General features: G+C 36.2%; 1 protein-coding gene across 16 annotated transcripts in view; it reads left to right on the plus strand.

Moving 5' to 3' along the window:
• GPHN (gephyrin) overlaps positions 1–17,803 on the plus strand; it is a 439,201-nt gene that overhangs the window by 193,505 nt on the left and 227,893 nt on the right. For 15 of the 16 annotated variants that reach the window (XM_036310162.1, XM_036310186.1, XM_036310177.1 and 12 more), the window contains one exon: positions 2,141–2,233. The exons of the other annotated variant lie outside the window; for it this stretch is intronic. In XM_036310162.1, coding sequence (XP_036166055.1) covers positions 2,141–2,233 — 93 coding nt within the window. The remainder of the gene's footprint in view (positions 1–2,140; positions 2,234–17,803) is intronic. 16 annotated transcript variants of the gene reach the window in all.

The following is a 17,803-nucleotide window of genomic DNA, read 5'->3' on the forward strand; positions in this document are numbered from 1 at the left end:
TAAATAAAACCTGGGAAGCTTTTAAAAATTCTAATGCCCAGATTGTACCAAAGATGGGAACCACTGATGCTGGTTCAAGCTCCCTAGATAATTCTAGTATATAATCAAGGTGAGAACCATTACTTGACTATGAGCTCTTTGAAGCCAGGATCAATCTTTCATTTATTTCTTTAACTTTTAGCACCTAATACATGGTATAGATACTCAGTAAATGTTTACTTAATCACTGGATGAATTATAAGAGAGTATTGCCTGTTACCAAACAGTAGAACTCTTTAGTATAAAAGGACTATTTTAACTATAATAGTAGCATTTTGAATTTAGTAAAGTTTGAATGCCCTTTTGGTATTGACAATACTGAAATTTGGTATTTGATATAGATTTTGTGTGTACTTGGGATATTTTGTAAGTGTAACTTTGATATCATTTTTTATCAAGAGCTGATGTAAATGGAATGTGGTCAGAGATGAGGATGCTGTGGCATGGCACTCCAGTACTGATAGGGGAACTTTGGAATGTTAACAGGAAATTTAAAGTGTTCTGGGATCCATTAGTGGGAAAACAAGGTCAATTAATCTCATTTCTGAATTGTGACATCAACTTATTTTTGTGTGGACTAGAAATAACTACTTAGAATCATGAGTATTTATATTTTTTTACTTTAAATATAGAAGCACAAGTCAATGTAAATTTTAGGTTTGGTTTGTGAACCACCTTGTGATAACTTTTATTATAATGCTCATTGATTTTGTGTGTGAGCTTTCCTCGGAACAAAATTATAACTACATCAGGAATGGAAGTTTTTCAGTTGGGCTCTCAGTAGTCTATAATTTATATATTTTAAAAATAGTCTGTTGCCATTAATGAATAATAGCAGGGGGAAAATCCCGTTCATTTGGAGGTTTGGGCTCTCCATTCCTGTGATACTATGATGAAATATAAATATTCAAAGATAGGGAAAAAATCATTTTTAGACCTCAGATTTCCTTCTAACTAATTATCCTGCATTTTATGCTACTGATGAATTTGAGAACAGAGGATATTATGTTTTACATGTAGGTATTAGCCTGCTACTTGTGTTTTACACCTCGTTATCAGCAATTAAATAATATAATTGCATTATTACATTTGGACTGGAATTATAAAAAAATAATGATATAATATGTATATAATAGTTGTTTTTAAAATATAATTACAATGTAGAATGGATGAGTAGAATTACCAGTAGTGTAAGCTGACAATAGATCGTAGTTCCTCTTCTTTACAAACTAGCTAGATAACTTTGAGTAAATTATTTAACCACTTTTGTACTTCACTTGTCTTATCTAGAAAATGAAGAGGCAAATCCCCTAAGGTCCCTACCAACTCCAAAATTTTATGGTGTATAATTATGTAATTCTAGGCTTTATAAGTAGTGTGGAGGGGAAAAACTTTAAGTAATCATTTATTCCTACACCTTTCTTTTAAGGAAATCATGTAAAATAATTCCTGATAAAATAATAAAACTTCCCTAAACAACTTGAAACTTAGTAGAAAATATTGACATAATCACAGTTGGAAAGTAGGGAACATATATTGTGGATCCCACAGATCTAGTTTGAATCCTAGTTCTTTCTCCTTCTAGTTTATGAGCTCATGATCAAATTAGTTTCTTGATCTCTCAGAATCCATTAAAGAAAAAAAAATGAATGAGTCTGTTTCTTTAAATATGAAATTGAAGTATGCATATTTACCTGGAAGGATTGGTGTGGTTTTTTAGTAATGAGATCATATAAATGACACATACGCAGTACTCAATTTTTTTAACTTGAATATATTTTGAATGGCTGTAAAGAACTTAGGTATGCCACATGAACACATAACAAATACTAGTTTATAAACTTTTATGGTATTTCATTGAAAGTAAATGCATTTCATTTACTTTAAAGAATTTCATCCTCATTTTCTGTGAGTAAAATAAACATTCAAAATGCAGTGTGTTTTGAGCAACAGTGAAATTGTTCTATGAATTGTGCTTCAAAATTTTTATGTTGATAAGAATGTGTTTTCCATCACTATACATAATGTATTTGAGTACATGTGTGTTTCAAGCAGACAGGCACATCCTTCTGCATGTGACATTATTACTGTTTTCTTTCAGGAAACCCTGATAGATTGGTGTGATGAAAAGGAACTTAATTTGATACTAACAACTGGAGGAACAGGGTTTGCACCACGAGATGTCACTCCAGAGGTGAGATAGAATATGCTTTTCTCAGATTCAAGGAGTAAACTATTCATGTTATTTTAAATATTTTTAATATTATTTTTGTAATTCTGCTAGGCATAACAAGAGACTTGTGGTGCTAAGAATGAAAAACTTGCTGAGGAAGAATTATGTAAAAAATATTTCTTGGCTTTTTTCTTTGGACTTAAACTAGAAATTATATAATATGAGGAAGATTGAGCTGGTCCAGAAGGTAAATCCTGCATTTCTTCAGTGGTCTGTGGTATCAGCTGAACTTCAGGCATGTTCCCAAAGGAGGTGATAACAGAACTCTGACTCAGCGTGGCATCTGGTGTGCGTTCTTAATATAATTCAAACTGTATCTGAATTCTGTTTTTTTGAGATACCCTTGTCACTGGCCTCAAAGCACAGTAGAATGGTTGTAATAGAATATTTATACCAATTTTATAGTTCTTTTGGTGAGAAAGGGTTGTATATTCCGTAACTTTAAATGAATTTAATAAATCATAAACAGAATTAATATCTAGGCTTTATGCCACAAAAATCACCTCAGCTTTTGCACAGAGAGAAAAAATAGGGAAAGAATGAAGAGTAGGCAGTGCTCATTGATACAGGGGGAAAAAATCTTTTTTATGAGGAAGCCATAAACCAGGTGTCACTTTCAGAGTTTTAAGCAAATTTATATTACCACGTGTGACATTGTTTTCTTTACTTCCCCAAAAAAGTGTTTCTTGGCTGAATTTCAAGTTAATATTAATTATGTCCTTCTATTTTTCAAATCAGTACACTATTGTATCTACTATCTTATTATCAGCAAGATGCTTTTTCTCTGCACCTATTAAATAATTCCTGTCCTGTTTTTCAAACTTTAGCCTTCACCACAAAGCAGATTGCTGGGCCCTACACACAGATTTTCTGATTCAGTAAAGTCTGCAATGGGTGCTGAGATTTTGTATTTTTAACAAGGCCCCAGGTGATGCTGATGTCACTGGCCCATCGACCATACATCAGACTTTGAGAACCACTGTTCCATATGAAAATACAAATTTTTAAACAAGTTGTAAAATAGTTTCTATTCTATGTAAATAAAAATCATGACACAGAAATTCTTTGAATAATATTATAAGTAGGCTTATAAATAAAATGGTCTTGCCTTAAATCAGAATCATGTTAAATTGAGAAATTAACTTCAACTGCGTAAAAAAGAAGCCAACCTTACATAATTTATTTAGACTCTGGGTCCTAAGGGAAATGGTTCTTTGACATGTTTTACATTAAAAAAAAATTACATTTTTTTTTAAAACTGTGAGGCTAGCCCTAACCGGTTTGGCTCAGGGCTAGAGTGTCGGCCTGCGGACTGAAGGGTCCCAGGTTCAATTCCCGTCAAGGGCATGCATGTACCTTGGTTGCAGGCACATCCCCAGTAGCGGGTGTGCAGGAGGCAGCTGATCGATGTTTCTCTCGCATCAATGTTTCTAACTCTCTATCCCTTTCTCTTCCTCTCTGTAAAAAAAATCAATAAAATATATATTTTTTAAAAAAATAAACTCTGAGGCTAACTTAAAAAGTACAATTGAGGGAAGCCATCTCCTTTAGAGATGTGTTTATGTTTTGTTTTGCTTATAATAGGAGTGGGGAACCTATATTCTGCCAAGGGCCATTTGGATACTTATAACATCATTTGCAGGCCATACAAAATTATCAACTTAAAAATTAGCCTGCTATATTTGCTCAAGCACTTAATTAACTCACCCCTAAAGCCTTGGCAGTGCCAAACCAAATGATTTCTCAGACCTTATACAGCCCAAGGGCCAGGCATTCCCCACCCCTGGTTTATAAGAAAATTGCCTATCTATGTGAAGACATTGATTTTTGGAATTAGGTGTTGTGTAAGTGTTTGAAGGAAATGAAATTAGGTTTATATATCGCCATTTTTTGTGTGGTAGTTTGATATTTTCATGGTATTACTTATTTTTATATCAGAAAAGTATTAACAATTATCAGGAATTAATTTATAACCAGATAACAACGTTATTTTCAATTGTGGGGAAATAATTTACATCACAAAGTTTAGTATTTTGTATACTGTGGAGCTTCAAGGCAATACCAAAATGCAAGGTTGAAAATTCAAACCTGTGAATTCTGGCTCTGCTATTTACTAGCAAAGTGACTATAAACTAGTCAATAAACTGCTCTGTGCTTAGGAAAATTAGGAATATAAAAGTACTCACCAGGGTACCTGTGAGGATTCAATGAAAAGTATGCCAGTATTTTAGTACTAGCTATGTAAGGATTAACTTATAAGGGGTAAATACTTTTTTATTAGTTACTACATAACTACCAAGTGGGCAAATTTGATAGTAATTTTGTATAAACCTACCAAATGAATAAAAAGTCTTATTCTAGATTTAAAGTATATCCTTGAAATCTTCACAATCCTATTAAATTATTTTTAGTTTTGATATAGTAAGCTTCACATTTTACCTTTTCTGTCTCCATATAAATCAGAAATCTTGAATTTCTACCATTCTAATATCGTAATATCCCCCATTCCTATTTTTGGGTACTGTTAGTTGACAAGAGACTTCTCCCTTTCCATAAGCTTGTATGTTTCATTATATCAGAAATTGAGAAGTTCTTTATTCTTAAGTGAAGTTTTTCAGTTAGAGGTACTCTTATATTCTTATAGTCATATATGCCTATAGCAAAAAAAACCTAAAATTATATTATGGTTTTTAAAATACACATAAATATGTCTTCTCTGTTTTTGAAAACAGGTGACTTACTCATTGTGAATTCATGATCTTTAGTAAATACACTTTACTTCATATAATATTTATGGTTTGATTATGTACAACAAAAGTCCATAGGACTGTTAAGCTTTTGAAAAATTAAATAAACATGAAAGCAATGTAGGTCCTCCCAAAAATAATTCTAATTTCCCATTTCCTCTATACCAGCGGTTCTCAACCTGTGGGTCGCGACCATAGGAAAACACATATAGCATATCAGATATTTACATTACGATTCATAACAGTAGCAAAATTACAGTTATGAAGTAGCAACGAAAATAATTTTATGGTTGGGAGTCACCACAACATGAAGAACTGTATTAAAGGTTCGCGACATTAGGAAGGTTGAGAACCACTGCATGATACTCTTAATAGTTGCAATTTTTATAATATTTAAAAATAACACTGAAATATTAGTTAGGAATCCAGAAATATAATTTGGGGCCTATAATAATACAATTATTTGTTTTTAACTTGTTTGTTTTACATAACTAGGCCTAAAAAGAGAGGAAACTATTTCTAGACCATATTTATCTATATACAACTAGTTGCAAATATTGTTAAGTAGATTCGGAAGTTATTGATAGAAAACACAAATATTAATGATAAAGGTTAAATAACATAAAACTTCTACCTTCAGGGACTAATATTTTACAGCGAGTAATTTTCAATAATTATTTTGTCCTACAATCAGAACGGATGATTGTATGTGAGATGTGTGTGTTGTTAGAAAAAAGTGAAGGGTATAATAACAAATTGAATGAATGAAATAAAGCATTCTAAAGTTGTTATCAATAAGTATGAACCTTTGAGAAAATGAAAAGTTTAATAGATTTAGATTTCTTCTGAGGTATATTTTAAAAAAAAGGAATAGCAAGTTTAGAAAAGAGTATCGTATTTACATATTTTATAGAAAGAATGCAATCAATTGATATTTCTAAATTGTGAATTTGTTTCTACATGCCTTGCTGGCTCACTCTGTGCCTCTAAACATGACATACTATCTAACTTAACATATAGTAGCATAAACTATTCAACTTTTTGGTTTTATTTTGATATGAAAAGCTTTATTTTAAAAAATAAATTACATTTTCTCTGATCTTATATAAAGGATGGATAATCTGTGTCATTGGTGAAATGCTAGTCATTATAATATTCTATGGAACATAAGAATTCATTGATATACAAAATTATCTCTTTGTGTCCCATTATCTCTTTAAAATTACATATTTCCAAAATAGGTATTATTACATAAAGAATTTTTTATTATTTTTAGAAAATAGAAGTATAATTAAGGACATATAAGTGAGGTGAAGTGAAAGCTCTTTAGACATAAATTTGAGAAGAGAATAAAAGATTAAGAAGCATTAAAAGATGTATATACTTACAAAGAATGTTTAATGTATTATGATAAATTAGAAAATATTAAGCTACTCAATATTTACAGGGTAAAAATAACTTTCACCACTTTTAGAGTAATAGGCCACACCAAAATAAAGGGTTGAATACTAATGTATTGTTTTGATAATAAATTAAGAGTTAAGTAAAAGTCTAGCATACACATTAGGTTCCATCCACTCATTCATTCATCAGATGAGTTTGGTATTTTTAATTCTTAATATGTATCCAGTGCGATACAGGTTACTAGAGTTAAAAAATGAATAAGGCAGGTCCCTATCCTCAAGAAATTCTTAATCTAACACAGGGGTTGGCAAATGATGGCCTGTATACCAAATCCAATCTGTCATCTTTTTTGTATGGCTTGTGAGCTAATGAATAGATTTTGCATTTTTAAATGAGTAGGGGGAAAATCAAAAGGAGAATATTTTGTGACACATGAAAATTATTTGAAATCAAGTTTCGGTTTCCATAAATGAAATTTTATTTGAACACAGCCACACTAATTCATTTATATATTGCCTATAGCTACAAAAGCAGAGCTGAGTAGTTGCAACCAAACTGGTATAGCCTGCAAGGTCTAAAATATTTGCCATCTTGCCCCTTTGCAGAAAAAGTTTGCCAACCCCTGTTCCATTAGGTGATGGCAGTAAGTCATCTTTAGTCAATTTTTTTTTATTTTTAAGATTGATTTTCTTGATTTTTACCTTTGTTCTTTAGTAATCACAAATGTTATTGGGCTTCATTTCTTAAATTTTTAATTTTAGAAGGAGCAAAGAAAGTAAAAAAGAACACTTTTCTGCAATAAGGAAATGTATTGCCCCATTGTCTTAATAGACAATATAGCATAACAAAAATAAAAGATCCCTTATTCTATGGAAGATAAATGGTGATGGTCGGAAACTTGGGATGGTGAACACACAATACTGTATACAGATGATATGTTGCAGAATTGTGCACCTGAAACATATGTAATTTTGTTAACCGGTGTCATTCCAATAAATTCAATTTAAAAAATAAGCTAAGTAATATATAAAATGTTTAACTTTTAAAATTGGATTGGTCCAATTAATTAATTTATAATACATTAAATAAAATCTCACTCTTAAAATATTTCAAACTGTTGTTCTTAGCAATTACTCCTAACGTGTCCTGATATAATTATTCATAATGAAATAAACAAAAGGAAGAATAGCAAAAATTTCAGAAAACTATAAATTTGATGTAAGGGATATTCATTTAAAAGGCTCCTTATGGTTCATTATGTAAGTGAGGCATCTGACAAAATGACCAGTGCTGAAGAGGGTAGAATGCTTAAAATTTGGTACAAAGTATGAATTTACAGTGGGCCCTTGACTTATGAGTGTCCCGACTAACGAGTTTTTTGAGATACGAGCCGTCTCTCGGCCAATTTTTTGCTTTGAGGTGCAAGCTAAAATTCGGGTTACAAGCCAGCTTCAGATACCCCACCACTAGTTGGTGCAGTGAACATCACAGTGAATGCCACAACATCAGCCCAGCATCACGTGTCTCACTCGTTCACTTTAAGATTTGACATACGAGTAATTTGAGTTACGAGCTCCGTCACGGAACGAATTAAACTCGTAAGTCAAGGCCCCACTGTATAGGAAAAGATTATGAATTCCAGAAGATATATTCTGTATATAGCCTATAATATTTATATTTCTTTGGAACAGATTACTATCTCAGCCTTTCTACAAATGTTTTTCCACTTAGGTTATTAGGCATTTTTTTTAAATACCAGGAAATTTATTTATTTTATACAATTTTCTATAATCAATTTGTTAAAACATATATTTTACAATTGTATGTGTGAGTATACTATAAGTCAGGTATTTCATGCAGTTATTAACCATTTTTCTTCCTTATGTTATAATGCTTCAAAATCAAGAATTCTGTGTAAGTAAAAGGAAGAAGTCATAATTGCCCTAATTTACTGACTATATGTTAATGATTCTCAATTGGTGACTCTTATGAACACTGGTGAAAATTTACACTTAACAACTTCACCTAAAAGTTAACATTCAACATTTTAGCAATCAGAAAAACTCTCAGAGAAGCATAGCAAAAACACCATGTTGAATAATTTCTGTTTTTGAAATAATTTTTTCTTTCAATTTTATTTTGTACTAGAGGCCCGGGCAATGAAATTAGTGCACTTGGGGGCCGGTGGGGAGGTCCCTCATCTCAGCCTGTGCCTTCTTGCAGTACAGGAGCCCTCAGGGGATGTCCGACTGTGACGAAGGCGGGAGAGGCTCCCACCACCGCCGCTGCTGTCGTCAGCCGTGAGTCCGGCTTCTGACTGAGCGGTGCTCCTCCATGGGAGTGCACTGACCACCAGGGGGCAGCTCCTGTGTTGAGCATCTGCCTGTTGGTGGTCAGTGCATGTCATAGGGACCGGTCGTTCCGCCGTTCAATCGATTTGCATATTAGCCTTTTATTATTTAGGACTAGGGGCCCGGTGCATGAAATTCGTGCATGGGTGTGTGTGTGTGTGTGTGTGTGTGTGTGTGTGTGTGTGTGTCCCTCAACCCAGCCTGCACCCTCTGCAATCTGGGACCCCTTGAGGGATGTCCAACTGCCCGTTTAGGCCCTATCCAACCGGAACAGGCCTAAACGGGAAGTCGGACACCCCTCTCACAATCCAGGACTGCTGGCTCCCAACAGCTCGCCTGCCTGCCTGCCTGATTTCCCCCAGCCACTTCTGCCTGCCAGCCTGATCACCCCCTAACCATTCCCTGCCAGCCTGATCTATACCTAACTGCTCCCCTGACAGCCCAATTGCCCCTAACTGCCCTCCCCTGCCAGCTTGGTCACCCCTAACTGCTTTCCCCTGCAGGTCTGGTCGCCCCCAACTGCCCTACCCTGCAGGTCTGGTTCCCCCCAGCTGCCCTCCCCTGCAGGCCTGGTTCCCCCGAACTGCCCTCTGCAGGCCTGGTCCCCTCCAGCTGCCCTCCCCTGCAGGCCTGGTTCCCCCAAGCTGCCCTCCCCTGTAGGCCTGATCCCCTCCAACTGCCCTCCCCTGCAGGCCTGGTCACCCTCAACTGCCCTCCTTTTCAGGCCTGGTCCCTCCCAACTGCCCTCTCCTGCTGGCCTGATCGCCCACAACTTCCCTCCCCTGCCGGCCATCTTGTGTCCACATGGGGGCGGCCATCTTGTGTGTTGGAGTGATGGTCAGTTTGCATATTACCTCTTTATTAGATAGGATTGGTTTCAGTTGTACAGCTTAGTGTTCCCCTCAATATTTCTACACCCAACTGACACTATACTTAGTTATTACAATATTGAGGGGAAGGGACTGCGAAGCATAAATTGGCAGTTACAAAATAGTCACAGGAAAGTAAGTAAAACATAGAAAATACAGTCAGAAACACTTTTGAAATAATTTGACCTCTAACATAGGTCATTTAAAATGTATAGTTGTTTTCAAGTATATATCAGAATTGGCTAGAAAACATGATTACTTCCCTAGCAAAATTCTGTATACTGGTACTCTAGAACTCTATGAATTTTTATTTTCTAGTTCTAGGATTGTTCTGACAATAATAAAATACCTGTTACACATAGTAAAGCTAAAAATAACCATATTAGGCTAGGATTTTGAGTATCTTAAAATTGTTCTGTATTAACAGAATAACTCAATGATATGAAATTGATAACAATACAAGAAACACTTAACTTGAAATATTTAAAACTAGATTGAATAAACTATGTCATTATTCTATGGACAGAGAATGTTATATTTTTTATGCCACTTTAAGGAGCACTTCCTATAATTTTTACAAAATGGTCCTGAACATGAAAAATATGTCTCCATGTCTTATCTTTGTTTAAACATTTTCAGATGCAATATGATATAGTGGAAATAGTCAGACATACCTGAATTTGAAATCCCTACTCTACCACTAAACTATGAAATTAAGGTAAATTAATGTATTCAAAGTTCAGTTTTCTTATCTGCTAAATTAGCTAATTGTTTTTCTAATAATTGAGATAATAAAAGTAGCCAATAATAATAATAACTAACACTTGCATATAGCATTTACTATGTGTCAGGTGCTGTTTAAAGCATATGTTCATTCATTTAGCCTTCAAAAAAAAAACCACCCATATGAGGCAAGCACTATTGTTATATCTGTTTTAAAGATGGAAATACTAATCAATTTATTGCCTTGCCTAAAGTAATCCAAGCTACTAACAATAATGCATGTAAAAGGACCTTGTATAATGCAAGGCACCTTTGTAGGTGCTTGATAAACATTTGTTTTTTCTTTACCTTTTTCTTTCTCATTTATTGATATTACTAGAGGCCCCATGCATGAAATTCATTCGGGGGGTGGGGGGGCCCCTCAGCCCAGCCTGCACCCTCTCCAACCTGGGACCCCTGGGGGGATGTCCGACTGCAGGACATCCCTCTTGCAATCTGGGACTGCTGGCTCCTAATTGCTCACCTGCCTGCCTGCCTGATCGCCCCCAACTGCCCTCCCCTGCCGGCCTGATTGACGCCTAACTGCTCCCCTGCTGGCCTGATCGCCCCCAACTTCCCTCCCCTGCCAGCCCAATCGCCCACAACTGCCCTCTCCTACCAGCCTGATCATCCCCAACTGCCCTCCCCTGCAGGCCTAATCACCCACAACTGCCATCCCCTGCCGGCCTGATTGTCCACAACTGCCCTCCCCGGCCGCAACCCACCTCCTCCGCCAGGCCCCGCCTCCGCTGTGCACATGGCCATCTTGTGATGGCCGTCTTGTGACGGCCATCTTGTGACAGCCATCTTCTGATGACGTTAGGGTGTGAAGGGGTGACGACCACCTAGGCTATTATTAGTATAGATTACCTATTACCTCTAATTAGACATGGCAGCCCCAAATAGTTCTGCTATTTGTCATGGGATTTCTGGTATCTGTTGTTAGCTACTAAAATACCTGGTGGATATGTCTAAAAAATAAAGATGTCCCGGCCAGTGTGTCTCAGTGGTTGAGCTTCTACCTATGAAGCAGGTGGTCACAGTTCAATTTCCAGTCAGGGCACATACCCAGGTTGCAGGCTCAATCCCCAATAGGGGACATACAGGAGGCAGCTGATCAGTGATTCTCTGTCATCGTTGATGTTTCTGTCTCTATCTATCCTTTCCTCTCTGAAATCAATAATAATATATTAAAAATATAATAATAAAGATGTAAGTCAACATTTCCCCATTAGCTATTTAAGGCATAGGGCAAAGGAACAGTAGTAAGAATTTCTATAATCTTTATGGTATGAAGAATGTAGATTATTATTGCAGTTGAATTATACCTCCTGATATTCTACCTAACCTATTTATTTTGTTTTGAGTCTCTAATTCCTCTGTAGTGTAAAATTATTGGGAAGTGGTTTTAAATCACTCAGGTATGTAATATTCAGGGTAGCATTTTTGTAATAGTCCACTTTATTTTACGGTTTATAATTACTTTGCATTATCCATTGAAAAACAGTTAATATTGTAAAGTATAGGCACACTTAGGAACTACCTGTTTGCTAAAAACATTCATAGTCTTTGTTCCATTTAGCAAGTATTTATCAAGCACTTTGGGCTTTATTGAGCAAATGCTAAAGTACATGTTCTCCTAAAATAGTCACTTGGCTGACAAATCAAGACAGTATAAACCTAGTACCTGAAATGTTCAGCCAATTTGGGCAAAATATTTCTTAAAAGGGAAAGATTAAGAGAGAACTGAGTAATCAGGGAAATTTTTATTAAAGTAGAATTTGAGCTAAAATTGAGGGAGAAAAAAAGTAGATTAGGAGAGAAGAAGATATTACTGATAGGAGCAAGGAAGAAGGGGAAATGTTTATCAAGCTAAAATAAAAGATAAAATTAAGAAAATCTTCCTGGCGAAAGAAGAGAATTCACTTTACATAGAAAGATGGATAAACTAGACTATGTTATCTATCTCTCTATCCTCTGTCTATTTGTTTATTTATTTATTAATTATTATTTTTTAATGACCCAGTCAAAAGACATAGGGTAGCTGAATGGATAAGAAAACATGACCCTGCCCAGCTGTTGTGCCTCAGTTGATTGGCTGTCATCCCGTTCTCCCAGAGGTTGCTGGTTTGATTCCCGGTCAGGTTAGAAAAAAACCCACAACCTGTATATATTCTGTCTACAAGAGACCAACCTCAGACCAACCTCCATCCTGAAAGTTAGAGGATGGAAAAAAATATTCCATATAAATTGAAACAAAAAAAAAAGCTGGGGTAGCAATACTTATTTCTGATAAAATAGACTTCAAACAAAGGACATAACAAGAGACAAAGAAATTCAGTACATAATACTAAAGGGATCGATCCAACAAGAGGCTATGACCCTATTAACATATATGCACTCAATATAGGAGCACCTAAATATATATATATATATATATATATATATATATATATATATATATACACATACATATATTAAAAACCTCTTGGTGGACTTTAAGGGAGAGATCCACAGCAATATAGTCATAGTAGAGAAATTTATCACCCCACTGTCATCAATGGATAGATCTTCCAGATAAAAAATCAACAAGGAAACAAAAACTTTAAGTGACACACTAGACCTGATGGATTTAATTGGTATTTACAGAACATTTCATCCCAAACCAGCAGAATAGACTTATGTTATTTAAATCTCTTTCTTAGATCAGCTAGAATAGTGCCATCTGTAGAGATGAAAAATAGCAACTGTCATTATTCAGAGATTCCTTAGGAACCAGAATTCTTAAGTCTACTATCAACCAGTACACACAGTAAAATCCTGCCATCAAAGCTCTCTAAAAATAGACCCTTTTGAGAATTGGCATTTAATTGAAGTGCATATCAATACATTCCTCAGTAGATCTAACGTCATTCTTTTTGAAGATTATTTTTTGTGCCTTGTTTGGTGTGTGTTTTTTCCTGTTGTAACCTACAAATATAGTTATTTGTGTATAAAATTTAAAATGTTGTGAAGTACCAAGTTCCAATTTTGAATTGCCCTTTGGAAACCTTTCAGTTAATACTAATCTTAAAATTAAGAAAATCAAGGAATATTTTCTTATAGATTTTGTCAGTGTTGAATCTTTAGTTAGCTTATTTTATGTAAAATTACAAATAACATAATAGAGGAATCACAGTTTCTCAAAGTTTGAGTAGATGCTATATTCAAAGTCCTACCATCTCCTTTTTATCATTCGTACTTTGCCTTTGTCTAAACATCTTTATCATTATTTCTTTCATCTGGGGGTTTGTTGCTTGTGGAACTCTAATTCTTTGAAAGTCTAAACATACCAAATTGAAACCTGATGCCTTATAATTTCTACCTAGTAGTCCTAATTCTGCCCTTTGCAATGTACAAAAGAAGTTAAAGTCCTCTTTTGCATGACAGTTCAAATATTTGAAGATAAACACTACATTTCCCTTTTAGGTCCACTTACTTTAATAATATTTTTGCACTCATTTTTTTCCCCAATAGCTACAGACTTTCCCAAGACATTCACCCCCTATTTTATTTATTCATTAAAAAGAAAAACTCCTGCCCAGTCAATGTGGCTTAGTGGATGAGTGTCGATCCATGAACCAGGAGGTCAAGGTTTGATTCCTGATTAGGGCACATACCCAGGTTGTGGGCTCAATTCCCAGTAGGGAGCGTGCAGGAGGCAGCCAATCAATGATTGTCTCTCATCGATGTTTCTGTCTCTCTCTTCCTCTCCCTTCTTCTCTGAAATCAATAAAAATATGTTAAAAAAACAAAAAGAAAAACTTTGTAGTACAATTGTACCAGTGGAAAAGTTACAGGTACAAAATCACTTAGATGAAGTAATTAGGACAATAAGTGACATTGCATTTAAAATTATTATGTTGAAAGGCTCCCATTCCACATAGCCACACTAAACAGAGTAAAGCATATTGCTACTCAAGGTCAGAATTTTGAAATTTTGAGTATAAGGCAAAAACAAATTTCATGTATAAAGAATCCATAAATAAAATGCTATCTTTATTTTCCCTTAAGTATAATGCTTAATTTTATGCCTACACTGTACCAGAATATGTAAACTCAGCTTTTTGGGGGGTACCTGTTTGGTGAAGAGAGATCATATCAGTAAAATACAAATTTATTTATTATGACAAAATTTATGTCTAAATAGAGCTCTTACTAGAAAAAACGGTGTTGCCCATTTAACCATATATGAGGCTGCATAACATAGTGATTAAAAGCACGTAGGTTTGAATACTAGATTCACCTTTTCCTAGTGTGCAACCTTATACAACTTTACTAATTTTCTATACTTATTTCTTATGTGTAAAATGAAGAGAATAAAAATACTTAACTCATGGGTAGGTTGTGAATTAATATAAGTAGGACACTAAAAACAATATTTGCCACATAAATATTTGCTATTATTACCTGCAATATAAGTAGAAAGAGCATTAGCTTAAAAAGTAAGTAGATAGCAGGAGAAACTAAGATGGCGGCATAGGGAAACACCGAAATTGCTGCCTCCTACAACAACTTCAAAACGCAATTTACAGACAAAACGGACATCATCCAAAACTTGCAGGAAGGCTGGTGGAGTGGAAATTCTACAACTAGAAGGAAAGAGAAAGGCACATTGAGGGTCAGGAGCTGCGGAAGTAAAGTACAAAGGTACGGAGGCTCGAGAGTGCGTGGAAAGGGGCTGGTACCTGAGGACACGGCTGTCTTTTTGAATTGAGAGGGAGTCACAGGCTCCCGACTGCTCTGAACTCCAGTTCCCGGAAGTCTCTGGGGACCCAGGACTCATACGGGGAGAAACTGGACTGTCTGGCAGCGGGCAGAACTCAGAACTCAAGGGCGGCTTTCCCTCAGAGGTGCTTGCAGCAATTGGATTGTCGGGACACTGAGATGCGCGTGGCCCCATAGGGCAGGGCTGAGAATCTGCCATAGTTCCTTGCTCCACCCTTTGATTCCCTGAGATCCCGCCCCACCCAGGCTGCCGCAGAGGCTTTTGCATATGAATGCCCTGGCCCTTTGCAACCTGAAAATTACCTAACAAACTGCAGTGGGGCCACAGACCCAGAACTTCCAAGAGAAGGCCCAAGGCCCCACAGCAGCTTGCATTGCTTCACAGCTGGGCCTCATCAGGGCACCTCCAAACTCCAAAAAAGGATGGGGAATCTGCAGTTCTCTCCATAGCTCCTGCTGGGTAACCTCCAAGAGCCGGTGTACCCAGTGGTCAGAGGGGGTCCATCCGGATTACAACTCCTCAGATCCATAAGGGACACACCCAAGGGGCAGACTCGGTGAGCACCAAAGCCCCCCTGAAGCAAGTCTTGTCCCAGAAGGGTGTCTTCAGCACAGAAGTTCTCCCACTGCAGACACAGCCAATTCTCACTGCCAATTGGCCTGGAGGTCAATTCCTCCCATTGATCCTACAACAATCAGGGCATAACTACAACAAGACTGTGCACAAAGCCCACAAGGGGATGCACCAAGAGTGTCCACCTCAGGTAACTGAGGAGGCTGAGCCACTGGGCCCTACAGGACACCTAGCACACAAAACCACTCTACCAACACAGGGAAGCATAAAAAATGCGGAGACAAAGAAACAGGTCACAAATGACAGAAATGGAGGAAAGCAAACGACTGGATATAGAGTTCAAAACCACGTTTATAAGGTTTTTCAAGAATTTTATGGAAAACGCCGATAAATTTAGTGAGACCCTCAAGAAATCTAGTGAGACCCTCGAGGATATGAAAAAGGGCCAACTAGAAATTAAGTATACACTGACTGAAATAAAGAATAATATACAGAGATCCAACAGCAGACAAGAGGATCCCAAGAATCAAGTCAAAGATTTGAAATACAAAGAAACAAAAAATACCCAATCGAAAAAGAAAAAAGAATAAAGATTCCAAAAATATGAAGATAGTGTAAGGAGCCTCTGGGACAACTTCAAGCGTACCAACATCAGAATTATAGGGATACCAGAAGAAGAGAGAGGGCAAGATATTGAAAACCTATTTGAAGAAATAATGACAGAAAACTTCCCCTACTTGGTGAAAGAAATAGGTTTACAAGTCCAGGAAGCGCAGAGAACCCCAAACAAAAGGAATCCAAAGAGGACCACACCAAGACACATCATAATTAAAATGCCAAGAGCAAAAGACAAAGAGAGAATCTTAAAAGCAGCAAGAGAAAGACAGTCAGTTACCTACAAGGGAGTACCCATACGAATGTCAGCTGATTTCTCAACAGAAACCATGCAGGCCAGAAGAGAGTGGCAAGAAATATTCAAAGTGATGAATAGCAAGAACCTACAACCAAGATTACTTTATCCAGCAAAGCTATCATTCAGAATAGAAGGTCAGATAAAGAGCTTCACAGATAAGAAAAAGCTAAAGGAGTTCATTACCACCAAACCAGCATTATATGAAATGCTGAAAGGTATTCTTTAAGAAGAGGAAGAAGAAAAAGGAACTCTTACCATTTGCCACAGCATGGATGGAACTGGAGAGCGGATAAATACCACATGATCTCACTCATTTGTGGAATATAATGAACAACATAAACTGATGAACAAGGACTGATCCAGAGGTAGAGAGGCATTGATTGGACTGTCGGGCCTTGGAGGGAAGGTAGGGGAGGGTGGGGGTAAGGGAGAAAGATCAACCAAAGGACTTATATGCAAGCATATAGGCCTAACCAATGGACACGGACAACGGGGGGGGCGGGGGTGAGGGCATGAGCGGGGGGAGGTAGGGGGTAACGTGGGGATAAGGACACATATGTAATATCTTAATCAATAAAAAATATATTAAAAAAAAGTAAGTAGATAATAGCTGAGTAAATATTGAAAGAATTTTTTTCTGGGGAAAAACCCATCAAGATAAGGACCTAAAGTTTACAACAGTGTAGTTGTGAAGAAGTAAAAAGAAACAGAGATGACATGCTAGATATTGATTTTTTCTACCTTAAATCTGTCAAAGTGATAAAATCACCTTTCTTAAAATCATCTTAAAATCACCTTTTCAGCTTACCCTCATAAGCATACTCTTGTAAATGAACAGAGGCTGTCATCTGAATACTTCAGTTTTACAAATTATGTGCTAAGGCATTGAAAACTAAATATCATTAAATAAATTGCAAATACAAGTGGTAAAGCATATTTATCTACAGATACATTTTCAGGAATGAAAATTTCAGGATATTCCTTATTATTGTCTGAAATAAAGAATGTGTATTCATCTCTTATGTTAGAGTTCCATCTGTAAAGTGGAATTAATGTTGCTTTTCATGCAAAATGTAGTAAAATGATAACAAATAGATTTATATCTGTCAAGTCCTCTGAGCTTCTTAGAATGATATCACTGTAT

This window comes from Myotis myotis, unplaced genomic scaffold (assembly GCF_014108235.1).
Source record: "Myotis myotis isolate mMyoMyo1 unplaced genomic scaffold, mMyoMyo1.p scaffold_m19_p_1, whole genome shotgun sequence".
NCBI classification, from domain to species: domain Eukaryota; kingdom Metazoa; phylum Chordata; class Mammalia; order Chiroptera; family Vespertilionidae; genus Myotis; species Myotis myotis.